The sequence below is a fragment of the Myotis nattereri genome (genome assembly GCF_964212035.1).
Source record: "Myotis nattereri genome assembly, chromosome: 8".
NCBI classification, from domain to species: domain Eukaryota; kingdom Metazoa; phylum Chordata; class Mammalia; order Chiroptera; family Vespertilionidae; genus Myotis; species Myotis nattereri.
In genome coordinates, this window is record NC_138083.1 from 63,291,717 (window position 1) to 63,319,493 (window position 27,777).

At 41.9% G+C, this 27,777-nt stretch overlaps 1 protein-coding gene across 1 annotated transcript in view; it reads right to left on the reverse strand.

The window, feature by feature from the left end:
* Positions 1–5,737: 5,737 nt before the first annotated feature.
* PIEZO2 (piezo type mechanosensitive ion channel component 2) overlaps positions 5,738–27,777 on the reverse strand; it is a 336,118-nt gene continuing 314,078 nt past the window's right edge. The window contains exons 41-53 of the mRNA XM_081097137.1: positions 25,227–25,479; positions 23,930–24,062; positions 22,579–22,726; positions 22,275–22,489; positions 21,136–21,294; positions 19,285–19,432; positions 15,073–15,261; positions 14,623–14,715; positions 12,815–12,987; positions 10,745–10,873; positions 9,344–9,423; positions 8,389–8,572; positions 5,738–7,301 (exon numbers count right to left, since the gene is read on the reverse strand). Of these exons, the coding sequence (XP_080953263.1) occupies positions 7,049–7,301; positions 8,389–8,572; positions 9,344–9,423; positions 10,745–10,873; positions 12,815–12,987; positions 14,623–14,715; positions 15,073–15,261; positions 19,285–19,432; positions 21,136–21,294; positions 22,275–22,489; positions 22,579–22,726; positions 23,930–24,062; positions 25,227–25,479 (2,157 nt within the window). The 3' untranslated portion in view covers positions 5,738–7,048. The remainder of the gene's footprint in view (positions 7,302–8,388; positions 8,573–9,343; positions 9,424–10,744; positions 10,874–12,814; positions 12,988–14,622; positions 14,716–15,072; positions 15,262–19,284; positions 19,433–21,135; positions 21,295–22,274; positions 22,490–22,578; positions 22,727–23,929; positions 24,063–25,226; positions 25,480–27,777) is intronic.

The window sequence follows — 27,777 nt, forward strand, 5'->3', positions numbered from 1 at the left end:
TGAGGTCCATCTTATCACTTGTTTCTTTCATGGAGTATACCTTCAGTGTTGTATCTAAAAACTCATTGCCACACCCTACGTCCTCTAGGTTTTCTCCTATGTTATCTCCTAGTTTTGTAATTTTGTGTCTTACATTTAGACCTGTGATCCATTTTAAGTTAATTCTTGTGAAGGTGACATTTTAGCCTCTCAACTCCCCCTCCCGTTCCTCTTGCTTTAGAGTAGGTGTCATAGCCCAAGAAGGCAAAACAAGCAGGCTCTTTATTGGGCCTCCTTAAATCCTCAACAGGTGTTACTTATTTTTGCTGTTTGTTTTTTTCTCATCAGAATGCCAGGGTTCTCCAGAGCCAGTAATTTTAAACTTATTTAAAAATTAGAATCACGCTTTGAACTTTACTAGTAAGACTCGAAGTGTGGTGTTCATGCCCTACATCCTTAGATTTGTGTGGTCCAGCCCGGAGGTGAAGGTAAGCCTGGGCTGACATTTGAAGTTTTTGTAAGCGCCACTTGATTGTCTGATGTGCTGCTAAGGTTGAGAATCAGCCTGGTGCATTATGGACTACGTCCAGGAATTTCTGAGGCATGCTGTGATAGATAAAATCCTGATCATGGTCCGAGATCTCTGCTTTATTAGGAAAACAATGCCTGTTCTATTTATTTAATTACCACATCGATTATGAATCTCAAACTTGCTGATTTTGGAAACTAAAAGCTTTATCATTTGAAAGATACTAAAAATATTGACCTACAAATTCTAGTGGTTTTACCCTTTGACACGACCAACTCCAGACAGAGCATACAACTGTTAACATCTCCTGGGATTCTAGTTACTAGACTGGAGACAAGTAATCTGTTAATAGACTGTAACTGAAGGATATAAGGAGGAAAGCCTGGATATAAAAGCACGATAGAAGTGGTAGAGGTTTGCTGGGCTGGAAAGGAGCATCATGACAGTAGATTAATTCCATTCTCCAGTCAACGGCTCACCACTTCCTGGATGGGGTAGGAGGTTCAGACATGCCACACTTACTGTCTCCCACACCTGGATGGAAGGGCTGTGGTGCAGACGAGCAACATTTGTTATTTATTCAATAGTAGAAACCTGGGGGTTGGGATGGGTTCAGGGTGGAGGGGGTAAATCGAGAAAACAAAGGAGACATCTATAATACTTTCAACAATAAAGAAGTAAAGAAACTGAAAGGGTTGAGAAGCTGTGGGGAGGGGATGGAGTGTGGGAACAGGATGGAAACCTGTAGAAATCATGATACCTATTATTCAGACACCTACATTTCTCAAGTAAGTTAATATTTCCATCTTGACCAACTAACTCCTTTGTTGAAAATATTAAGTCCACATGCAAATACAAATGGAAAAGTAGGTATGGCATACAAGGACAGATTAAGAGCAAGAAGGACATTTCATAATTTATTATGATATTAAGACCAGAACTTGGAAGTTACCTCCTTCCAAGTTTTCAGATATTTCATTTATCTATCTTCATAATGATTTTCTTTGTAACTGGACGATTGATTTGGGGGATTTCATGGCATAGGGAGGCAGTTCTGAGCAGGGTGGGAAGCACTTGTGGTTCTGAGCACTGGCTAGGCCACACTGGGCAAAATATTTAAACTCTCTGTGCCTCACTTTCTTCATCTACAAAGTGAGCAAAACCATATCTACTTTTCAGTTTTGTTGTGAGCCCTATGGAGGTAAGTAATCTCTGTGGAGCCCTCGGCGAGGTGCCTGCATCCACTAAAACAGTGGTTCTCAACCTTGGCTGCACATTAGAATCACCTGGGAATCTTTTTAAAAATCCTGATTTCTGGGCCTCATCCTCGGATGAGGGTAGCTGGGCCTCGGAGGATGGGGCCCAGAAATCAGGATTTTAAAAAGATTCCCAGGTGATTCTAATGCGCAGCCAAGGTTGAGAACCACTGCTCTAAAACGTCAGCACGTGGTGGTTGTTCCTGTAGGAGACACAATCCAGGAGCACCTCAGTCCCCACTCCCAAATGAAAACGCTCTGGAAAGTCCACCCCAGGCACCGTGGCAACTTCTCTTCTGGAAAGGAGTCGATCCTTTGCTTCCTGCCTTTTGGCTGATCCAAGGAGATTTTCCAAGGGGTGGCCAACAATCACCGTGGGAAAGCACTTCTCCAACACGTTTTAGAGAGCCAGCGACCCAACCAGGAGGGGCCCTGGGCTTGGCTTATTCAGGTGAAGGCAAGATGCACCCTTCCCCTGGGTCAGGAGTAGAATAGAGGTTTTCTCCCCTTTGACAGGTCTAGCTTTGAAACATGTACCTACTGACAATGAAACAGGGTCATTGGTGAAGGGCAATGCGAGATTTAACCAATAGCCAACTGCTCCTCCAGCCGCACTTTCATTATGATAGAAAAGTCAGAACATGAAAATGTCGTTTATTAAATCATTGGTCCTAACAGTAATATGTTGATAATACTTCCAATATCTGTAGCATTGTACTATTCACCTGAGCTAACTTACAAGATGACCAAGGAATGTGGGAAGACCAGGCCGGCAGGCACAGGAATCAGATTCTCAGGGTAAAAGAGAAACATGAGAGATGCTAAAACTCGCTGTAGGGTTGTCCAATTACCCACGTTTGATCTGGGTGGCACTTTACACCAGGGGTGTTGTCTCACGCTCTATGTTTATTAGAATACTCTGAGTTTCCTAGCTGCCTGGCCCTCTGACCTGAGAGCCGAGTGGCTTGAGAGAAAGGGAGAGCGGCCTCCCTCGCCCACCTGCTCCCATTCCTGGAGACATTCAGTGATCCTCCAGCGGAAGAGGGTGCGCCTCAGCGACATCTTCCTGCCAGAAACTTAGTAACCTGGGAAAGAAATATTGTGGGAGGCGCCGAGACAAGACTGATGAAAAATTGCTGTTTATCTAACCTGACACCAAAAATAAAAAGTATTTGGGAATCTAGGGCCCCAGCAGATCTGACACGTGGGAGTGCTCACATCAGCAGCCTAGCAGAGGGCTGACGGAGCAGGGCTTGGTCGGGTAGGACAGAGGCTTGAGGCAGGGCCTTCCAGTGGAGAGGCTGTGCCAGCAGGAGGCTGGGTTCCAGCAGGAAGGTTGGGGTTCCAACAGGAGGCTGAGGTCGCTGAGGTCCAGCAGGCCCGGGGGGTTCCCGGGGAAATGAATCGAGCCCTGGCTCCACCTGCACCATGCAGGGGTCTGAGTTGTTTCTTTTTTTGTTGTTGTTTTTTAAAATATATTTTATTGATTTTTTACAGAGAGGAAGGGAGAGGGATAGTTAGAAACATCGATGAGAGAGAAACACCGATCAGCTGCCTCCTGCACGCCCCCTACTGGGGATGTGCCCGCAACCCAGGTACATGCCCTTGACCGGAATCAAACCCGGGACCCTTGAGTCCGCAGGCCGATGCTCTATCCACTGAGCCAAACCGGTTAGGGCGGGATCTGACTTTCTTTATGTCTCTATGCTTCCGCACAGGGTTCGGCGTATACTAATAAGAGCCAATGGTAATGGAGTATTTCTTCTCCTATTTATTGTTCTAGCAGCTCCCACACGTGTCTCCAGCGATCTTTTTCAGGCTCATTTGGATGGAGTGAGGGTCTGGGTGAAAGAGATCAGGAACTGTTTATCTGGCTTTCCCTAAACATTTTAAACAAACTAAGTCAGTGGCTGGTTCCAGATTCCTGGGACGATTTCAGAAGTTCCTCTGTCTCTTCCCACAACTTCCCGTGAGGACCCTCCTCCCCTCTCCTCACGGCGTCTGCTCCCACTTCTGCTATTTTATGTGCCTTTCTCCTGGAACTCTGTGAAGCCCTACCTCTGACAGTTTCTGGTGCTGAGCTTAGTCATCTATAGAAGATAGTAGAGAGGTGTGGAGAGCGGCTACAGTGTTTGGACAGGTTCAAGCCTCGAACTAATGAGAGGGCACAGTCCTCTCATGGCCACGTGCAAGTCCCAGCTTGGAGGGCAGAGCCCTCCCAGCAGTTATAGCCAACAGCTATACAGTGAGGCCTTGACTTACGAGTGTCCCAACTAACGAGTTTTTTGAGATACGAGCCATCTCGGCCGATTTTTTGCTTTGAGTTGCGAGCTAAAATTTGGGTTACGAGCCAGCTTCAGATACCCCACTGTTAGTTGGCGCAGTGAACGTCACAGTGAACGCCACAACATCAGCCCAGCATCACATGTGTCACTTGTTCACTGTTGATTTGACACACGAGTAATTTGAGTTACGAGCTCCGTCATGGAACAAATTAAACTCGTAAGTCAAGGCCCCACTGTAGGTGTAAGCTTGAACCTATGGTCTGAGCACGAGGCCCCACGTGCCTGAGTGATGTGGGCTCGATAGAGGTCAGATGCATGTAATTGAGTAGCATCAAAACCCATGAGAATGTTGTAAACATCCTGACCACGCCCTTACTTTTGCCTCGTTGCCTTGTGGACTCCGGCTATAAAATAAAGACACGGTTTGTAGGCCGTGATGCCATCTCTCCATCAGAGGGGACAGCATCCCACCCAGACCCAGCTTTCTTCTCTTGTCTGTCTTCCCTCAATCCTTCACTGCCCCCTCCCAGGGTCACTGAAACAGGCTGAGCTGGCACGGCACATAAGGTGCCTTGGGGCTGAGTATGCCATGGCCATGCCGGCTCGCCACATAGAGGGTCCAAAAGTCTTACTGCGGATCTAAACTTGAATGGTTTTAGAAGTGTGAATGCTACAAACTTAGAAAAGCCAGCACTGTAAAGGCTACTAATTTAACAAACGAATATCTTTCTCATTGCATTCAAATCACCACTCTCTAGTGCTAGCGGTTGTAGTCAATTCTCAAAATTGCCTTCAGCAAGCCCTGCCCACTCCGTGCATCTAAGTTAACAGACCTTTAAATAACAACCTTAAAGGAAATAATCTTAACTCTTTTGTAATCCAATCTATACCTTACTTTCTCTCACCTCCATGTAATCTTCCTTACATCCCCTCCTTAATTTTTAAGGCGTAAAAGAAACTACAAAACTGTCATTCTCCTGAGCATTTGAGATCTTGCTCCTGGCATATGTTTGGCTCAAATAAACTCTTCCAAAAATTCTCTACAAGTTTGGATATTCCTTATGTCAACACCTTTGATATTTTCCCCCTTACACACAGGGAGGCTTTTTTTCTTGAAACCTGGGAATTGTTTTCTTGAGGAATATTACAATCTGATATACTTTGACCTTACACTTTTTTTCAGGAGCATTTTTCAACTTTCCTCTTTCCTAAATGTGTTATAATGTGCTCTCTGGAAATTCCCTGTTGACATTTTAAAAAGAAAGAATTCAGATTCAGAAATATGCACCATGATTCTTCCTGTTGTCGGGAAATCAAAACATGGGCCAGAGTTCCCTGAGTGGCTTGAGTTTATTGTTTCAATGATTGGACTCGTTTATTTCGGCAGGCTGGAAGTACGCTAGCTTTCAGAGTTGAACAAATATTCACTAATTCTCTAGAATTCACTGAACATCATTTGAACTCTGCTATTTTTTTAAAGCTCCATATTCACTGTAATACTTTCCTCTGGAAATTAATTTGCTATAGTTATTTCCTGCTTGTGTTATTTACACAGAGCACCTATATGAGAGAAAAAAAAACCCCAATCAAACTAACAATAAGTGAATTCTTATCTCAGTTGATTTTAAAAAACGCCTTGTACACAACACTTAAAACAAATAATGCAAAAAGACAGAATGAAGAATATTCCTAAAATGACTTTGCAAGATGTGCTTTATTTTGAGTCAGTCCTGAACCCAGACTACATAGGATCATTTTTCTTGACATATTCTAGTCCATTCAATGATTCTTCTCAGAAACCGTATTTTAATATGGAATGAAAACTACATTTCAGTCATAAATTTCCATGCTACAATGTTATTTAATGAAGAGGGTGTATTACCAATAACAATAATTTAAGAAAAGGCCATTGTTTATTTCCCCAAGCTCAATATACATATTTCTTTCATAATTATGAACTTAAAAAACCCGTCTCAGATGTAAAAATGTGAATTGGAATATGTAAACTCTTTGATATACCTGAAAAACAGGAAGGAAAATGTCACATACTGGAAAACCATTGCTTTAAATCATCGAAATGGGAAAAAAGCATGTTGGGGGATGGAGCAGGTAGAAGAGTGCTCATGACCTCAGTTAATAAAGAATTACAAAGTCAAGGTACTCCACCTCTGCTGGGCGGCATTTTCCATCTTTCTACTGCTTGTCTGTGTTTCACCAGGAGCAGTAACGAGCTCTCTGAAGTAGAACAGCCACCACCATTGACGTGAATCACTAGCTGGGTCTCAACAAAGCCAGTGTCCACATATTTGTTTTGCTGCTTTATTTTTTTTTTCCTGAGAAGTCACTGGTGTTTAATGGGAAAAAAAATTTATTAATCTTCAGTTAAGATAAGGCAGTAAGAGTGTCACTAAGTTATCTTTTTGCTTAGAATGAGGCTTATCCATCCACTGGCATCTTCAAGGGTCATCAGCTCCCTCTCTCCTTTCCTCCTAGAAATGTTTAGGAGTTTTCAGCCTCCTATTGCTGTTGCATATTCGGGTTGTGCTGAGGTCCATCTATTCTCCCCATAGCAGCTTCCCCATTGGCGACAGAGCGCTGAGGCCTGTATTGTAGCATCTCTTCAGAAAGGGCAAGGTCCCCACACAGGAAAACATGGCGTCCTTCCTCCTTCCTTCTTCTCTTCTGTTTCTCTGAGGGAGGAGACTCATCAGTGATTCCTTCACATAGTCTATCAGAATGCAAGACACTGTTGATTAAAACATAAACCAAGTAGCCCTGATTCAGAGAAATGGAATTACAAATAACTTTTTCAACAGCGCCTGAACCTGCAAGGTAGCTTTGACTACAAAAGGAAGCCAACTCCCTTTGGCCGCCTGTCAGAAGAGAAACCATTTCCATCAAGTGAGAAATGCATAGCTCTTATGAGAATATTGTGCTTTTTTTTGTTTGTTTTTGAAAATTCAAATGGTATCTTGATTTGCAGTCTGTGTCCTAAGGTATCAATTGGTTTTTTCTCTAGTCCATTTGATCATGGTTTCTGGTGAGCGGTACAGGAATATTAATTTGGCATAGAGATCTTCCTCTAGTTCCAGTTCCCCTGTCTCTCGAACTAAAAAAATGTCTGTGCACAACTTCAAAATTCGGTCCACGTTGGGAAGCTCTTCAAACATGATGGAGTGGGAAATCCCACTGAAGAACTCGCGGACAAACTTCCCAATCACAAGGACAACGGAAGCATACAGTCCCATGATACTGAAAAAAAAAAAAAAAAAGCAGAAATTGTAGCTAGCAGTTAAATATGGTAAATAGAACGCATCTAAAAGAAAAGCATAACATTTTCTTTCAAAATCCATAGAGGATGTGATAAACTTAGCAAAGCTTACAGTTTTTCTCTGGTGAAAACATTTACTTTTTGATGATAAAAAAGGCAATTCATGTTCTTTCTAAAAAAGTTACACATTACAGAACTATAAGATTTGAAAAAGAAAAGTCCTGTCAAATCTCACATTTTGGAATTTACTAATTTTAACAGTTTCACATATGAACTTCAGGTGACTTTACCGCATATAATACATGCATCAGCCATATCACATATTTGGTAGAAATCCAATTATACTCTGTATACTTTTTTTATTCCTAACACTTTTCACTTTAATAATACTGCATTTGTTAGAGATTCATTTTTATAATAAAACTTTGGTTGACAGTGATTTCTTAAGAGGCTTATCCTGGAAAACGGAAAAGTTTCTACTTCTCCCTGTAGGGGATGTGTGACAGTGTCCTAGGATTTTAAGCATCAGAATGTGGCTAAAGGGTAACATTGGACTTGTCCAAAACGATGGTTTCTAATTGATCCTATATCTTCTGAGGGCATAAGGAAGTCTAAGCAAAGAAAGATAAATTTATGCTAATTTCTAAGTTTAAACACGGAATCACATCAATCAAACTGTGCTCAACAGGAAGATACGTTCACAAGCCGGAGGCGCAGCTTCTAGCCCCGTCATTAGCAGTGTGAGCCACACAAGGCTTGGGACGTCTTTGGGACTCTGGTTCCTTATATTTTAAGATGAAGGGTCAAGGATCTGTGAATTTAATATGTCAGCTACAAAATTGGAAAATTTTAAGAAGATAAATGGCTTCCCATCTTCAACTTTATACGATACAGAAGTAGACTCCTTTTTAAAGAACAGAAACGTTTTCTTTTTGAGGGGCATTTTTTTCAATTTTATTTTTCAATTACAGTTTACATCTAATATGATTTTGTATTAGTTTATGGATTCAGCATAGTGGTTAGCAGACATAGACTCTTGTAACTGTTAATTGTTAAAGGGGTCCTTACCCATAGCCAGCCAGGAAGCCCAGACTCGGGGGGCTGACTTTGTCATTGAAGACCACCAGCTCTAAGGCCTGGGCATGCTGATTGTAGAGTCTAGTTCCAGTCAGATTGAGAACCCACCACTCACTATTAGATTTAATTGTATTATCTCTGGACAAAATGATGGTGATATTCATGAAATTATTTTCTGGAAGAGAAAAAATATAAAATCAAGTTAGCATGAGCATTTTGGGATTTAATGCACATCAACAACAGTCTTCAAATGGCAAAACCTGGTTCCCGTCCACAGCATATGATTCCAGGATGTCCACATGGCCATGTTAACAATGCAAGTGAAAAGAAAGAGTGGGCCTAGGTGTGTATGGGGCTTCTCTTTTTTTACTAAAAAGGTCAGTCACTGTGGCTACATGTGCAGGGCAGCAGAATCACAGCCAGAGAGGAAAAGACCCATCACCTGGGCATCTTTGCTGATAATTCCCAACAACTAGTTAGACATCAATTCATTCCCATCACGGTTGTATGGGGGAAACACAGTCCCTGGAGCACTTCTATTGATATTTAATCACCCGTGGGCTGAATCAAGTACATTTCCTACTATCTTTTCATTGCTCTTATTGTGGGGGCTTCATATTTAACACTGTAAGAGGCAGTTTTCTGCCACAGATATGGTGGCTAATAGAAACAAGTAAACAGATTGACTAAGCAGTAACATAAGTCATTAAATATGAATTTGAGTCAACCAGGTTCTATATCAATAAACAGAAAAAGAAAACGAAGAACATGGATCCCAGCTGAGCGAATGATCCTCTGGCTGGTGAGCATAGCCAGGAGCCTTATGCTTCTTGCAAGGGAAAGAAAACCGGAAAGAAGTTTGATAGAGGTTGAAAAATGCAAACCCTAGGTGTTGAATAAAAGACAGATTAAAAAGAATGATTGAGTGATTCCCTCTCATTCTTACCAGATAAAAGTTGCTTTATAGGTTTGGAGTTAGAATCACTAGGTGCTTTCACATAATATGGATAGATCCTTTCTATAGTCCTGTGCATAAAGAAAAAAAAAAAAAGAGGTAATTGAGTTTTAGTTGTTGAACCATGTAAAATTGATTTTTTTATTGCTATCTTGACCTTATACCAAACAAATAATGGCAAGAGTCTTTATATGTCTATGCACTGTGTAGTCACCATCATTTATGGGTATTTGTTATAATCAGTATTCTCCGGCATTTAAAGGAGAAAATAAAATTAAAGAAATTCTTTTAAATTATGAACTATCCCCTTTGGAATATTTCTTTACTCTTTCCTTGCGAATTCACTTTACTTTTTCCTTTGTGAATCCAAAAAAATTCACCAGGTTCTATCCAAATGCTCATTCATCTAAACACCATATACAAGCTAATTAATGCCTTAAAACTGATGCAGAGATGTTCCCATATGTTACTGTTTCTGAAGCAAAGGGCTGTCTTTCTTGCTAAGAGCCTATCATTTGTATTAATAACATTGAGCGCTCTTTTAATTTTTAGGATTTCAAAAATATCAATAATCAAGTGGACTGCATTTGATCTAGTGATACGAGTGAGGTGTGAGGAGAGAACTGGTGACCTGAACCTTATCCTACCTCTGCAGGGATGAGCTGGGTCACCTGAGAAGGCTATTCCATTGTTCTAGACCTGTTTTTGCATCTGGGAAGTGATGGAGGAGGACCTGACAATCTTCAAGGGACCTTCAACTTCATTGATAAACAAAGAATGTTTTTAGTCAGGAATCTGTCTGAGGGTTGCGTCATGGTGGTTCTCACATTCAAAGCATAAAAATGGGGCCAGGGCAGACTGGCCACAGAACTGGGAAATGGCTAGTGGACATCATTTAGCAGTTTTAGACCAATAGCATTTTTTTTCTCCTACTAGTTCTTATATTAGAATCTAAACATCACAGCTTGGATGTGTTTGAAATGGAGCACTTATAGGGCATGATAATATGTTAAGATATAATTTCCTCCTCAAATTTCTGTTTACCTTTTGTCTACCCCCCATTCATTAGCAAGGCATTCAGTGACCCTGCAGCAGGAACAACAGGAAAGGGGTCTTGCAGAGTCTTTCCCTGGCTTTTGGTGATTACAGAATACAACAGCACGGCTTGCTGCTCAGGGGTGAGAGCAATACTCCCTGGCTAGGGGACAGACAGCGAGAGGGAAGACGATAAAGTTGCTTTAATCTAGCACAATGAGGCCCCCAAACAGAAATTCACATGAGTTATCAAAGAATGATGATTGCATTTCTTGCACATGATGAATTCATAGGTAGAGATTCTATACCAGGTACATACATCTATTCAAGCTATAGTAACAGGAACAATCAACTTACACTGGTGTTGTTGAACTTTGTGTGTCGTTGCCAGCTATCATTTTAGCTATATTCTCTCGAGTAATATTTTTAAGAGGAAAAGTAAGCTTGTCTGTTGCTACTTCTGCTTTTGCACCCAGACTCATGTTTCTGTGAAGAAAAAAGCACAAAACGTCAACGTCAATGATTATTCAGAAGTCTGGAAGAGAAATTATAAACTCACTTGACTCTTAATGTTATTAATCTCACCAAGGTTTTATTGGGTCCACGATTGTCAACCCCAGCCCTTTCTGTCCACCTCAGCTTTATGTCCAGTTTCTTAGACAACCAAGTTAGTAAATCCCAGGGAAACCACACACACTTTTAACACAAATGGCAGAGGAGGAGGCACAGTCTACTGAGCAAAAGAGAAAGCATCCTGCTGCTCTGATAAGCATTTCCAGACCTCTCTTTATGTCAATCCAATGAAGCTGGTGTTCATGGTGACTAATGGAATCCACATTTTTAAAAAAAATTTTCAATCAGAAGTTGATGTTTCATGTTGTTATTTTTCTGGTAGGTCTTCAAAGAAAGGCTAAGAAGTAAATTTTTTGGCAGTACAGAATTCCATGTGAGGAATTTGGGACATTTAAAGGAGAAAATAAAATTAAAGAAACTCTTTTAAATTATGAACTATCCCCTTTGGAATATTTCTTTACTCTTTCCTTGTGAATTCACTTTAGATTCTAGAAGGCTTTCTTTCTGTACCTATCATAATTCTTCTTAATTCCATCGAAGAAGCTGGAATTGTGGCCCTACATGAACCTAAAGCTTGATTGACAAATAAACTTGTATAGAGTCCTCAGTCACAACTGTGATGTAAGTAACTAATCAGTTGGTATATTGTGTTGAGGCCCCTGAACTGCTTCCCTAACACGTCTGGCTTCGGGATGCCAGAACTTTCCCTAAGACATGCTCTGTCTAAACAGGAGAAGTAGTGGCCACACGCTGGCCATTGGAGCAGGTTAGGTGAAGAGAAATTTCCCTCAGCTTTCCTCTCCTGGGTCTGCCAAGCTGCTCTCACATCTCACGCTTGGAGGAAAGATCTGCTAGGGCTCCCTGGATGTTGGAGAGATGCAAGTGAGAAGCCAGGGTTCCAAAGGCTGCATATTCTTTATTATTAAGACCGAATTTTCAATGGCAGAAAGTAAAGAAATAAGCAAAAAACATGTATATCACACATAGACACAGACAACAGTGTGGTGATAGCCAGAAGGAAAGGGGAGTGGGAGGTTGGTGGAGGTGGGCAAAGGGGTGGGGTAGGGAATAGGGACTGAAAGATACTTGGCTTGGGGCAATGGTCGCATGATGCAGTGTGCAGGTGATGTTTGATTGAGTTGTACATTTGAGACCTGAATGGTTTTATGAATAAATTCAGTAAAACAAAAAAAGAAAAGGAAAAAAAAATCATAAAAAAGACCAAACTTCTACCTTTTAGGGAAATCTTACAATACAACCAGGTTCTGTTTCATTTTATGAGTCATCACCCTCCTTTCTCTCTTGCTCACAGAACTCATTGCCAGCCTCTCTTTGAAATGGAACTTAGCCCTGGCCCAGTGGCCTAGTTGGTTGGAGCATTGTCCTGTACACCAAAAGGTTGTAGATTCGATTTCTAGTCTGGGTGACATGCCTAGGTTGTGGGTTCGGTTCCTTGTTGGGGCATGTATGGGAGGCAACTGATTGATGTTTCTCTCTCTCTCTCTCTCTCTCTCTCTCTCTCTCTCTCTCTCCCTCCCTCCCTCGCTCTAAAAATCCTTTCCTCTCTCTTTCTAAAAATCAATTAAAAAATTTCCTCAGGTGATAATTAGAAGGAAAAAAAAGAAACTTAGTAGAAAAAAGGAAATGTAATAAGTATTTTTGTCAATGATTCCCAGGTAAACCATTATTCAATAAACAAAAATGTTAGCTGTAGCATTGAATGAATGTTCCCAAGATGTAATGTGAACTAATATCCACATTAAATATATTTTTTTCTATCTTTTTATGCTCCCCACCCACCCCGAGTTTAGATTGGGGAAAAGGGGAAATTATGCATGGAAATACAGTAACTACCTCTGAATACTCCATGAAAAAACAACAGAGAAGCTACTATTGGGGTCCAGGAGTTCGTGTATCATTTTCTGCTTACTGGGAGGGCTGATGGTCCATAAAGAATTTGAGTTTCCTTCCAGTTCTGCTACTGTTATGTCTTCTTTTTCATAATTTTCCAGAAATTGCATAGCACCCTGTATGCACACAAATACACACGCATAAATAGATCACACACACAGTGATGCATAAAGGAAGTTATTACTCTTCCTCTTCACTGACTGTATAGACATCATTTCTTCTTTGAAAGGAAAACTTCTATACAGATTATCTTGGTGTCCCGTTGCACTGACTCTATTCCCCTCCCAGTGACATCATCAAAGCCCAGGGGCGATGCTGCCACACCAATACAGCTATGGAATCACTCAAATTAAACAGTAAAGGTAAATCAAGTGACTTAGTGTCTTTTTTCCTTCCCACTAAGAAGAAAATTTATCAACTATTGGGAAATGTCTCTCTCATGAGAGAGTCAAATTTCATTGCTCAGGAATCCTGGCCCTGTCCTCACAGGTGTTCATCCCTCAAGGTTGGTTTTGACAGTGTGCATTACACCAATAATTTTACAGAAGAGAAAAGCCTCTGCTTACCTAATCATTTTAAAAAAAATCCTCACTTGAGGAGTGAGGATATTTTGTCCATTGATTATTTTCAGAGAGAGGGGAAGGGAGGGGGCAGGGGGAGAGAGAATCATCAATATGAGAGAGACACATTGATTGGCTGCCTCCCACAGGTACCCCAACCAGGGATAGGGATCGAACCTGCAACCCAGGAACTGGCCCTTGACAAGGAATTGAACCCAAGACCCTCTGATGTACAGGCCAATGCTCTAATTACTGAGCTACACCAGCCAGGACTGCCTAATCACTTTTTAAAAATTAAACAATAAATATTATTTGTAGCCAGGATGGTGTTGCTCAGTAGTTGAGTGTCAACTCATGAATCAAGAGGTCACTGGTTCCATACAGTCAGGACACAAGCCTGGGTTGCAGGATCCCCAGTAGGGGGCAAGTGGAGGCAACTGGTTGATGTTTCTCTTTCATTGATGTTTTTATCTCTCTCTTCCTCTTCCTTCTTCTCTCTAAAATTAAAAAAGACATATTTTAAAAAACCTATCAAAATTATTTGTAAAGAAAATTTTAATTGTAAAAGGTAATGATTATTTTTTTAATTACAGAAGTGGCTTGGAAAATATTCAGACAATATCATATGTAAAGAAAATACAAAGTATGTCAAGAAAATATAAAGCCCCCTTCTTCTACTACGACCACCCTAGGGTGGTCAGAGCTAACCAAATTCACTGCATACACATGCCATGACTTATTCAACCAGTCCCTACTTGTTGAATGCTCAAGCTGCTTCCAGTTTTTACTGAAACAGGGAATGTTGTCAAAAGTAGGTACCAACATAGTGCTTTTCCCATATTTTTAATGACTTCTTCAGGGTAGATTCTCAGAACAGACCAACCAGTCAAAAGAATAAATATCTTTCAAAACTTAAAAAATTAAAAATATTTTAAAAGGATCAACCCCTGTTGAGCTTACATTGAAATATTCTGAAATAAAATTACGATTATTAACACTTGCATCCAATAATATAGAAATGATGTCTTTGATTATCAAAGTGGCCAGTGGCTAGGAATCTGTTGTGTACAACTGATAATCTCTGAAAATCCCCCCCTCCCAGGCCATGGCAAAATAGTGAATAATGTGACAACCCCTCAGCTCACAGAGATGAAAGCTCTTCATAGAAATCTATTATACACATTTACTTACAGTGTCACTATGGAAAGCTTTTATAAAGGCTTCAAACTTGGTACGGTCCATAACTTTCAGCTGGCTTTGCTGAGCACTCATTGTGAAAATAGGCTGGAAAACAAGAGACACAGCGCTGTGAATATTCTGAAGCTCTTCTCTGCATCCCGGGTCGAAGGGAAAAGCTTTGCGTAGGATGCCACCCTCTGAGCACCCAGGGACAACTCGCCTCAGAGAGCTCTTTCTGAAGTGATTATTCCTGCACCCAAAACCAGAACAGACCTCTCCTTTTACAGCCTTCTGCCCCTTATTTCAAACATCACATATTTGCTGAGAAGTCAAAATTTAGATAGGAAATGTGGATTGGCAAACTCTAACTACACGTCCTGTAGGGGGTCATCAGGAAAGAGTGCTGTGTGAGGTACACTATTTGCAGGTGAGTGAGACCTGGAGGAAGTGCATAGCCATTACCTGGTAACCTCCCAGGGTAATTGTGACCGAGACATCCAGGGGCTGGTTGATCACCCCGGCGACAGATTTGATCAAAGACATGAAGAGAAGAGGAAACCAGACAATGCAGATGAGCAGAACGATGATCATGCCTCCCATGCCGTACTTCACCACTTTCTTCTTCTTCTGCCCCCGGGGCTGAGGGTATCTCTGCAACAGAAGAGTTCACACAAGGCTCAGGCCACTGTCCCCTGAGAAGCAGGTGGGGTGGATGAGTGCTCGTCTCATGGGGTTGTGACTCAATTTAGTCCTGATTCTGCTCTGTTTGCTCTGAAGTGGGGGAGCAACCTTGTCCCAACCTGGGAACCAAGTTAGGTAGCGACAGGAAGATGTGATGAGCTCCCTACACATCCCCACCATGGTGCCATGAGGGACCAACAGGACCTCAGTGACTTTCTCCTTAAAATTGTCCTGTGGGTTTTGTTGGTGCTAAACCTCAGGACAAATGGATCAAATTCTGTGTTGAATAAAGCCTCTGGTTTTATGGGATCATGTGGGAGAAAGACATTTTACTTTAAATTCCTGAGCATTCAAAAGCTGTGCCTTTCAACTGAACCCTTCTTCCCCGCTAGTGGGTGGAAAAACATTTTTCACTTCATTAATCACGTGTTGTCAAAACAATGTTGTTCAAGGCATGCCGTAAGATCTGTAGGATCAGCACAGTCCTCTTGGTACTGTGACTCCACAGGGGTCTCTCTGCTTGGGTGCTATGCTGAGAGGGGTGGGGTTGGGGGTGGTGGCAGGTATACAATAACACTTGGTAGGGCTGGAATCACTTCCATTTGCTTTACCAAGGGACCCAATAAGCTCTGTCTTAGAGGCTATGGGGAAGGTGGAAGGAGACTGCTTTGCTGTCTGATATTAAAACTGCTCCAGCTCTATGTGTATATTCCTTGTTTATTAAATGTTGCTTCTCAGTGACCTATTTTCCTTCCAGGGTGACCCCTGGACTTAGGCTATATTTATAATCTGGAAGCTGTCCCCCCTTCCCTACCTGGGGCTCACACTCCATTAGGATGAATTCATTTCAGTAGGTTAGGGCGAGAACAAATCATGTGCATTCTACCTGTAGGCACTCAGCTCTGGGTTACAAACTAAGAGAAAGGTCTGGAAGCCTGCAGAGACCTCTGGGGACTTTAAAGGACACTCACTGCCAAAGGGCTCTCCAAGCTTTGACACTGAGTAGCTCCTGAATATGGACTTGGAACCATGAGGACACGAGCTGGACTGGAGGGCAGGTCAGAGCCAGTGTGGGAAGCATTATTGACTCAGTACACAAAAGATAATGCTTCTAAATGACTCTGCTGCGAAGTTGGGTGAGGTTCATATTAAGGACAGTATTTTAATACCTTTGCATTGGAATTTGATATTATTGTATACATTTTTCTATTTTAAAAGAAAAACTAAAATATTTCAAATTTGGAAATACATATTCATACACCACGGATTTGCTTTTTCATTATTTTCTCAATGAGGCCAGTTTAGACAATGGTCCACTTAACCCACTCCAACAGCACCCTAGTATTACAAAACGGAGAGCATGGCGTGTTAAAGGAGATTTATCTATTCTCTGTCAAGAGCGGTTTGAGTCTCTTCTGCCTGTTGTGGGACCATGTTGGTTCCTCTCCCGAAGGTCGGTGTGTTTGAGGCTCCCCTCGAAAAGCTCCCAGTAATTCCCATCCCACCTCCTCCTTCTCTGCTCACCCCTCCATGCACTCCCCAGGGCAGAACAGGGCCAAGACCTTTGGCCTCTCTCTAATTATGAGGCTCTCTTTCCCTTCACGTTCAAAGCAACTGTCACCTTCCTGTTCTATGCTGCTCCATCACCCCTTTCCTAGGCGAGCCAACTCTTGACCAAGAGTTCCAGTTTGCAGTTCCGGTCATGCTCCATTTCCAAACAGTTTCTTAAAGTGTTCTGGCACATCCAGTGTTGCTCAGTGGTTGAGCCTCCACCCGTGAACCAGGAGGTCACAGTTTGATTTCGGGTCAGGACACATGCCCAGGTTGCAGGCTGATTGCCAGTAGGGGGCGTGCAGGAGGCAGCCAATCTGTGATTCTCATCATTGATGTTGCTATCCCTCTTTCCCTCTCCCTTCCTCTTTCTGAAGTTAACAGAAGCATGTTTAAAAAAAGTGTTTGGGGAAATGGCTGCATGGAAATCATGGTAAAACATGACTAGGAGCGAGTGGCTTGCATTGTGTGTGCTCACACCAACAGTGGCCTCTCAGGAAATTGCTGTTTCTTCGGAAAGTGTATTTATGAAACCCCAGGAACATATTACATTCAATATGGAAAAGTGATAATTACTGGTAATGTTTCAGTCTCTTACGGGATGAAGTAGAAACTAGTGTCAGATTCATTTAGAATCCCTAATACTTACCTCTCACATACCCAGATTTCTCAAGATGTTTTACCAAGTGTGATTTAAATAGCCATAGACTTAGCATAAGGTAGAAGCATATATTTAAATTAAGGTGATACATTAAAATGAGGCTTTTATTTCTTTTTTAAATTTAATTTATTGGGGTGACATTTGTTAGTAAAATTATATAGATTTCAGGTGTACAATTCTATAATACATCATCTGTATACTGTATTGTGTGTTTCCCACCCCAAGTCAAACCTCTTCATCACCATTTATCCCCCTTTACCCTGTTCTACCTCTCCCACCCCCCTTTCCCTCTGGTAGTCACAGTAATCACCATGCCATTGTCTGTGTCTATGAGGTCTCTCTCTCTCTCTCTCTCTCTCTCTCTCTCTCTCTCTCTCTCTCTCTCTCTCTCTCTCCTTCTCTCTCTCTTGCTTAATCCCTTCGCCTTTTCGCCCAGCTCCCCAACCCTCCTCCCCTCTGACAGCTCTCAGTGTGTTCTCTGTATCTATGAGTTTGTTTCTATTTTGTTTGTTTGTTTATTTTGTTCATTCCACATATAAGTGAAATCATATGGCACTTGTCTTTCTCTGACTGGCTTTTTCACATAGCATAATGTTCTCCAGGTCTATCCATGCTGTCACAAAGGGTAAGATTTTCTTTTCTTTCTTTCTTTCTTTTTTTAATGGTTTTAACAAACAGGGATTCCCTTTTTAAATGTTTAAAGGTGTCTTCAATTTCTTTTCTGTGATTTTTAGGAAGATCTTTATGTTCCATTGCAACTTACTGGAGCTTTTGTCTACTTTTCTTGGATCTTACAAATTAATTAAAAATTGTAATCTATTTTCCAATATTTCAAATAGTTTGTCTACCTCCTCCCCCCATTTTTAAAATAATTCTTCAGACTAAATGATTCTTGGTTCTTCCTCCTTGTTTTCATATGAGTTCCAGACCCTTTGTCATCCTGATTTCTACCCTCTATGTCTTTTTGGTAGATTGGCTCTCATATTCTGTCCTTATATCAATTCCCTTGTACCTTAAAAATCAGGAAAAGCTAATACAAGTATACTACCAGCCTCATCTCCTTCACTCCCACAAATGCCAGAAACATAGAGGTACAAATGGCCCCATGACTACAAAGCTAAAATTCTCAGAAGAAACTGCAGAATACAGAGATTACATGGACTAGAGGGGACTTTTTCAAGGAGATGAGAAAAAAAGACATTTCACACCACCTCAGTTAATGTTGCTTGAGTATTTTTATTGTTATTATGCAAGAGATTCCTGCTTCATACATTGAACTTGAGAATCCTATAAATAATTGTCATTCTATTTTTAACCTTAACATTCAACTTGGAAGAATAATCAAGTATTAGCACTTCAATTTCCTTGGCACAAAGCAGTGACATTGTCTGTCCCTCATCAAAAAGGACATCAGGTGGTGAGCCTGAGTCCAAGCTACCTCACCCCACTTTTCTCCACCAGAGCAAATTTCCTCCTGTTCCCCAATGAGTCATTTAAGAATTATTGAGTCACACAGCAATATGTAATTTCTTCTTTTAAAAATAACTACAATATAAAGTGGCCAAAAGACGAACACATCTGGATGCTATTGCTAAGACAGCAGTATATCCAAAATTCCCTACTCTAGTGGGGTGAAAATCAATAGGACATTTATAAATCCTAGTAGTTTTGTCCCTGTTTCCATTTAGTTGGCCACAAAACTTGCAAAAGTTCACATTAATCTTATAACCAGTCTGTATCTAAGAGAGATAAATAGGGATAAGGCATTTTTATTGGCTTACTTTTTCCGATTCCCGCCAACACTTCAGGATGAATATGTGAGCATAGATGTCCTCCACACAGATCCAGCTGGAGAGGCTCAAGGTCGTGTCTGTCCACACCCAGTCCATCACAGCCCTTAGCTCAGTCAAAAATGGAACAAGGCGGAACCTGGCAGAAACCACATCTTGTTAGAGAGACAGTTCTGGGATGGCCCCCAATAGCCAGCTAACCCTAGGAACTCATGCAGTTACTTGATGTTTTAGCTCTTAGATCTTAGAAAAAATTCTTAAGGTGACCCTTATGATAAAATCCAACTTGGAATACAATTGCTTTTCATTGGTATTTTCCATTTCTTTTTTCTTTCTTTTTTTTTCTCTTCGTTTTTTGGCTGATGGGCTTAACAAACTGGTATTCCCTTTTTAAGTGTTTAAAGGTGTCTTCTTCAATTTCTTTTATAAGAAATTGAACAAATCTTTCACTTCTTTGATTAGATGTATTTCTAAGTATTTTATTGTTTTGATGTTATTATAAATGAAAGTTTTTCTTTATTTTTTTTCAGATATTTCATTGTTAGTGGTTGAAACACAACTGATTTCTGTATGTTGATTTTATATCCTGCAACTTTACTGAATTCATTGATTAGTTCTCAAGTTTTTGGGGGCAAGTCTTTAGGATTTTCTCTATATAAAATGATATCATCTGCAAATATCTATAATTTAGCTTTTGTAAGCATTTATTTGTTTATGATACAATAATCTGTTGGTTGCAGGCTTATAGAATTTTTGGGGCTTTGTTGTTGAATGAGCTTGGAAAGTTAATATACCTTGTATGTGAAAAATCAGGGCAAATGACAGCCATCAGAGGAAATAGAACATGTCTTTGGGTCACACAGTAGACTTACTAGATGACTAAGGCCAACAGGACTCTGGCTCAGTCTCTTATATTTCATTTGGGAGTAGGTTGGCCTGGGCTCCTCTCAAGTCTGGGAACTGCCCCCTGTTTCTTGACTGACAGCTGCTCCCAGGCTGGAGGGTCTAGGTTCATTACACGGCCCTCACAACAGCTTGGGTTACTGCTTGGTATTCTACTGTGGGCTACACAGCTTTGTCCAGACGGCACTAATTCAACACAGGGAAGAAATATCAGCCCCGTACAGGATGGCACTAAGTGAAACACTGTTCCACACTGGAGGTTCCTAACATCGGAGCATGCTCAATACCGCTTTTATGACCAAGTCCCTAGCCCCCAGGTTTGGTGCTAAGTAGGAGCCAGCCATGCCAGGAGCAGACTGACTTTTTATGCAGTCAGTCTGATTTTTATGTCTGCTTTCTGAGCAAACAGAGAGGAGATGCAACCAATAAAATTCTCACATGGAAGAGTAATATGCTTCCTTCGGCAGCTAACTTACTACCAGGAATAAGCAAGTCACGTGGCATTCCCACTGATGTTAGGGGGAATAAATGGCCTATTCAATGGATGGACTTATTGTACATGCAAAATTCCAAAGGTATTTAGGAATAGTCTAGGTTCCAAATATTCTATTTCATTGTGCCCAGAAATATATTTATACTTAAGGATCATGAATCCCAAAATATTATCACAGTAATTATGCAGGATATAGAAATAGAAAATTAACCCCTGTGGATGATCCTAGTTGTTCTAGGCTAGGTGAGTGGCAACTACACATAGAAAGGTATTTCAAGAAGCATATCTGTTCTTTTGTTAAATACTGTAAGAGTTTCGTGATGATCTACATTCCTGTACATCAGCACTCTTCCTCTTCCTATTCCTCCCCAGGTAGGAAGCAGAATGCCTTTCACTTGGCAGCCTCCCCTCTGTGAGCGACTATGGCACACAGCCTGTGTCCTTACCCTTGAAACAGGAAGAGGTTGACGTAATTGTAGCTCTTTGTGAGGAAGTTTCCGAGCACTCGTGTTGGGTAGCCACAGCGGATTTGGTAGGCAGACAACCCAAAGTATACACATTTCACAAAGTACCAAAGCTGAGCAACCAGGTTCTGGCTGAATTTCCTAAAACAAAAACATTCAGAAAAGTGAGGGAATGGAATCCTCTTCTGGTAAAAGGATACCAGTTTAGGATTTTTTAAAAAGCCTAATTGCCCCTCTAGCATTTAAGTCAATTCAGTCAATTCTAAGAAATTCACTATGTATAGTTGATCACTTCAAAAGCAAAAGGTAGGGTAATAAAAAAATCCTATGAATGGTGCCTCTAAAGTATGAGTGAATTAGTCAGTTGTTTAAGCCATAAATGAAATAAATTGCTGTTAAGTAAATTTACTATTAACATTTTCTCACAATGTGGATGCTGCGGCTACTCTGTCCAAAATTAAAGCTCAGAAAGAAAAAAAGAAAAATGTACAACCATAATGTTGTAAAGTTCAATCCATTTTTCATTACTTTTCATTCACACTTCCAATTAGCCAGACTTATTGACATGTTATTCTTAAGGCTTGGCTATGAATGACTCTGATGTATAAGATCAAATTAATGTTATACATGAAGACTTTTAATGAGGTTTATTAAAAATATCATTCTTATTACATCATATGGACCAGTCCATGTGCCCCTTCTGTGGACCCTTTACTACCATAACCTAACAGTTCCTATTTATAGCTGTCTCCCTTATTTTTCTGTTATCGATTGACACATTCATCCGTTCATGCATTAAGCACTAAATTTGAGGTGTGGGGTGAGAAGGCCTGGGAAAAGTGACACCTGGACTGAGATCTAAAGAGTGAGGAAGAAGAGGCACTGTGGGTTGGAGGCGGAAGAGAAGAGAAGGAAGGGTTTTGAGATTTGGGAGGACGTGGAGTCCTTGGAGAACTGAAGGTTAACACAGAAGATGCTTAGGGTTCAAGGTGATAGAAAGAAAGCGGTCTTAACAGCCTCCAGGATCTTACCAGGCCTTTCCCTATCAAACTTTGGGCTGCTCTTTGTAAATCTCCCATGTCCAACCCATCTTAACCAGCAGCAGTTTCCAAAGAGCTTACCTCTCAGTCACTACAGGCAAGATGAAGAACATCCAGAAGTGAATTCCAAACACAAGAATGACCTGGAAAATGACCTTTCCCAATACAGTCTTTCTGAGGTACAGCGCTCGGTCCACCACCATGGTTCCAAACTGAATGAGAACCATCACCAGAAACGGCCCGGGCACCTGGTCCTCGGACAGAGAGGAGGTGATGTCTGCCGCTGCCGAGTGTTTCTGGGAAAGAGACAACAGGCTCAGGCCTGCGTGGCATTTCACAGGACAGAGCACTATTAGTTATTGGCTGCACGGTGGCCTTTACCTACCCCGAAGGCCCAAAAGCCAAAGACGATGATGATGAAGTCAACAGTGTCAGCCAGGAACATAAGCACATATACGTCGGTCACGGCGCTGTAGTCTGGGTGGATGAGGTTGTAGAAGAACTGTCTGATGGGCACATATATTTGCAGAGTCCTGCAAAACAGGGACCCCCACCCCCTTGCTTCAGGAGAGGCACAAGTGGAGAAATGACCAGATTCTACAGTCATTCTAGTCCTCTTTCCAAACGGGTTAGACCTCCCTCTCTCAGCCTCAGGACAGTCCTGCTGGGGGTGGCTCCTGCTCGAACAGAGTGCATACAAGTTCACTGGCAAGGTAGGACCACGAATCTTTTTTTTTGTGCTACAGTGACATAAAGCCCTGAAATTTAGGTGGTTTGTCACCTGATTCATTTACTCTGCACCTGTGAGACCTTGAGCATGCTACTTAACTCTCCTAGTTTTCACTTCCTCTTTTGTAAACTGAAGATAGCAATAAGACCTGAGGCATAGGGCTGGACTGAGAAATACATGGGAATACACCAGGGTGCTTAGACTTGAAGGGCTGACCAGGTGCCAGGTCATCGTTAGGCAGCCCTGCCCTTCCCCCGGGTGGGTCCTGGGCCTCTCTTCTCGTGGTTCCCAGGGAGTGCCCTGGGCTTTTGAGTTCACCTTGCTCTGTCCTTTGTTACCATGTCCTCCTGGCTCTGGCTTGTCTGTCCAGCCTCTGCCTTATCTTTACTGTGCTCTGGGTTTTACCTTCAGTTCAAGGCCATGTTCAGGTGTGGATGGCCCTCCTGGCCTCAGAGCCCATATTCAGGACCGGCCCTGCTGCATGTCCTCTATGTTGCTTCCTCATCTGCTGTTTGTCTGCAGCCCTGACACTTGGGAGGAACCTGTGCATTTTGTTGGAGACCGGCTATATAACAATGACAAACCATCTCCCCACCACGTGCCTCAGTTTCTCCTCTCTAGGAGGAAAGTGTATGTCTAAGGCCCTTATGGCTTTGACAGCAAATTCCTCCCTATCCAGTAGTCTTTTCCATGATAATGCTTGGAATTACATACTGTGAACTTCTGAGATTATTTATTTATCCTGTTCAAATAGAACATGCGTTTTTCTAAATGCAATGAATGTAAAAATGAATCACACCTATTGAAAAGTGATTTAAAAAAATAATATTATTATTTTTAATAATGGGTCATTTTTTTTTTCTGCCTTAAGAGAATATTTGTGATAGGAGAAGTCGCTTCTCTGTTCTTCACCTTTGGTATGTATGAAATGATTGGTATCAATTATTTCCCAAAGTCCACCTGCCCTAAAATAAAACCCACAACCCAAGTGTTTGCATGCACTCACTTCTTTATGGTAAGTGCTTTTGCTCTGATTAAATGTTCTTGAAGCTTTTCCAGGTAAAGTTCCCTTTTGCTTCTTTGCTTGATGCTCAAAACACTGCTTCCCTTTTGACTGCTGTTTCGGGTGCTTGTGCTGCCTAGGAATAGAAAGAAGCCAAGATGCACTGTGAGGCACGGACTAATTGACATAGGTATCACAGGAGTCCCTGGGGCCCCCACGGCAAAGGGATGGCTTGAAACGGACTCAGAGGGAAGAACACACATGCCTGTCAGAGCAGTGACTGACCATTTGGAATCTGCTGTCTCAAGTCTGCTTCGGAGGTAAAATGCTGAGTCATCCCTGGATTGTTATGTGATCTTTGTCCCAGAAGAAACACATGGGAAGAGCAGCTTTTTTAGTACTACCTAGGGGCCTAGGTTGCAGGTTTTTCAGGTTGGGTCCATGGCCCATCCCTTTTCTCATGTCCTCATTTCTCTAACTGTAAAATGAATATGAGGACCTTCCAGCATCTGCCTGAAGATGAATATAGTTATGCACCAATTAATGATACATGCTTTGGGTATAGATTCTGAGAAATGTGTCAGTAGGCAATTTTGTGGTTGTGTGAACAACACAGAGTGTACACAAATCTAGATGGTATAGCCTACTACCCTCCTAGGCTATCTGGTAGACCACCATCATATATGTGGTCCATCGTTGATTGTTGATCAAAAAGTCATACAATGCATGACTGTTCACAAGTGTTTGGTAAGCTTTAGACAGGAGGGCTATAAATACAAATACCCAATTACTCCTAGAGTAGCAACTGGAAGGCTTATCTACTTTCTGATTGCACTCATTTGCTTAGTAAGAAATTAATAAATGCATGAGCAAATTATTAGATAGTATAGCTGAAAGTTCCCATCAATGAAATATAAATATATTTTTGAAATAAATTGTGATTTACAGCACTCTGGGCACACCCAGCAGAATCTGTGGATCTGATTTTAAAAGTGTTGTATGCCCAATTCTTATTAGGTCCATGCACTATGCTGGGCACTTTTCACAATTATCTGACGTCCTTGTCCCGGAAGGAATCAGACATTTAGAGCAATGCAATGATGTGACTGCCCCAGGTCATACACACAGCTGAGTCAGCACTTGAATTCTGGGGTAGGGGGGAGGGTTGTCTGATTTCAAAGAGCTTTCAATTCAGATCACAATACCTGCCTGCTTGGTAGCACCCAGCAAACTCCCTGCCCCAGACACACTGGCACCAGTAAAAGGAGAACCTCAGTGGGTATTTCCAGCCCAGGGATACCTCTTTGAGACCTATTTGAAGAAAAGCTGGATCTGGGGGATATCTGGGAGCTGCTGTTGGAACGTTTCCTGCGGACAGCCGTCAGCTGCTCAGGGAAGGACACGTGCACTGACTCCGTGGACGCAGCCAGGTTGATGGATTTCAGAGAATCAGAGGAGTCCCTTCTGCCGTGACTGAGGGACAGCTCATCATCTGTCTCTTCCTTGTCGGTCCCACTGTCGGTAATGTCATCTTCATCCCATAGGCCGTGGCACTGAGAAAGCATGGGAAGGGACAATTCAGACTGCTGTTTCAGGTGAGGGAGCTGGTGTTCTGCCCTATAATATCTCATCGAACAAACTCTCCCCAAGATTAGAAAACCACAGGCAAAATAGAGTGACTATCTTTGGTAACACTGTGCTATTATCTGTTGTTATGTAACTGAAATTTGCAAAGAGAATGGAACTTAAATATTCTCATTAAAAAAAAAGAATACATATGTGAGGTGATGAATGTGTTAATTACCTAGATGGGTGAATCCTTTCACAATGTATGCATTTATCTAATCACCACATGTCCAGTTTAAATATTTTATAATTTTGTCGATTATACCTCAATAAAGCTGTAATTAAAAAAGATGAGAAAACCAAGGCAGGGAGAGATTCTAAGAAAGCTTATTATCTATAATTTTATGATGGTCCCAGTAGTGTGGATATGGGTGGGTAAGATGATAAAAGTTTGGCTAACTAAGTGAGATGGAGACAGGTGATGTTTGGCAGGTAGAAAAAAGGCAAAATTACAATCTCTTGACTTGTTCCGTGAGAAGTGCTTTCCAGAACACACCTCACTATGCTTAAGACTAGCACTCCAAGGATCAACTTGAAGTATAAGTGGGTGAATTTAGCCCCATTGCCCCATGTTTACTAAATATCTGCACTTGAATAATAATAATGCTGTCCCTCCCCAAGCTGTATAACACATGATGTGAATCCTTGATTCATCCATGGCTGACTCAGAAACAGAGCTGCAAATACTTAACTCAAAAAATGTTGGCCCACATGTGAAACAGATTATGATGCATTCTGCAAAGCCTGGGTTTTGCTTCAGGGAAATGGGGTGAAAGGGCTGGTAAAGAGGGGAGAAATGACAGCGGAAAAGGAGGAGAGAGAGCAGAGGCCTTTCTGGAGCATGATGCTACCTGGACCGCAAGTCACCCAGACATACTAAATTGAACTTGCGGAGAAACCAAGATGGCGGCATAGGTAAACACCGGAGTTTGCTGCCTTGCACAACCACTTCAAAAATACACCTAAAAGATGGAACGGACATCACCCAGAACCACAGGAAGGCTGGCTGAGTGGAAATTCTACAACTAGAAGGAAAGAGAAAAGGATACCGAGACTCAGAGGCGGTGCGGTGCGGAAGTAAACTACAAAGGTGCGGAGGTGTGTGTGGAGCGGGCTGGCGGCTGAGGGCGTGGTTGTCATTTTTAATCGGGAGGGAGTCTCAGGCTCTGAGCTCCAGTTCCGGGCGAGTCTCTGGGGACCCAGACTCAAACGGGAGAAGCGGGGCTGTCTGGCATTGGTTGGAACTCGAGGGCAGCTTTCTCTCTGAGGTACTTGCAGCAATTGCTGGAACACTGAGAAGCAGAGCCTCTGAAGGCAGGACTGAGAGCAGCCATAACTGCTCACTCCCCCCCGCCCTGTTGATCCCCTGGGACCCGCCCCACCCAAGCCTTGCACGGAGGCATTTGCTGGATAGCCTCAGGCAGAGGCTAGATTAGCACCTCCCTAGAGATCAGGACAGAAGTTCTCCCACTGCAGACACAGCTGATTCTCACAGCCAATTGGCCTGGAGGTTAAATCCCCCTGGTATTACCGACAACAATCAAGGCTTTACTACAACAAGACTGCACAAAGACCACAAGGGGGTGCACCAAGAAAGCATAAAAAATGCGGAGACAAAGAAACAGGACACAAATGACAGAAATGGAGGAAAGCAAACTGCTGGATATAGAGTTCAAAACCACACTTTTAAGGTCTCTCAAGAACTGTCTAGAAGCCGCTGATAAATTTAGTAAGGCCCTCAAAAAGACTGGTGAGACCACCGCTAAATGTAGTGAGATCCTCAAGAAATCTAGTGAGACCCTTGATGTTGTGATAAAGAACCAACTAGAAATTAAGCATACACTGACTGAAATAAAGATTATACAGACTCCCAACAGCAGACTAGAGGATCGCAAGAATCAAGTCAATGATTTGAAATACGAAGAAGCAAAAAAAACCCAACCAGAAAAGCAAAATGAAAAAAGAATCCAAAAATACGAAGATATTGTAAGGAGCCTCTGGGACAGCTTCAAGCTTACCAACATCCAAATTATAGGGGTGCCAGAAGAAGAGAGAGAGCAAGATATTGAAAACCTATTTGAAGAAATAATGACAGAAAACTTCCCCTACCTGGTGAAAGAAATAGATTTACAAGTCCAGGAAACGCAGAGAACCCCAAACAAAAGAAATCCAAAGAGGACCGCACCAAGACACATCATAATTAAAATGCCAAGAGCAAAAGACAA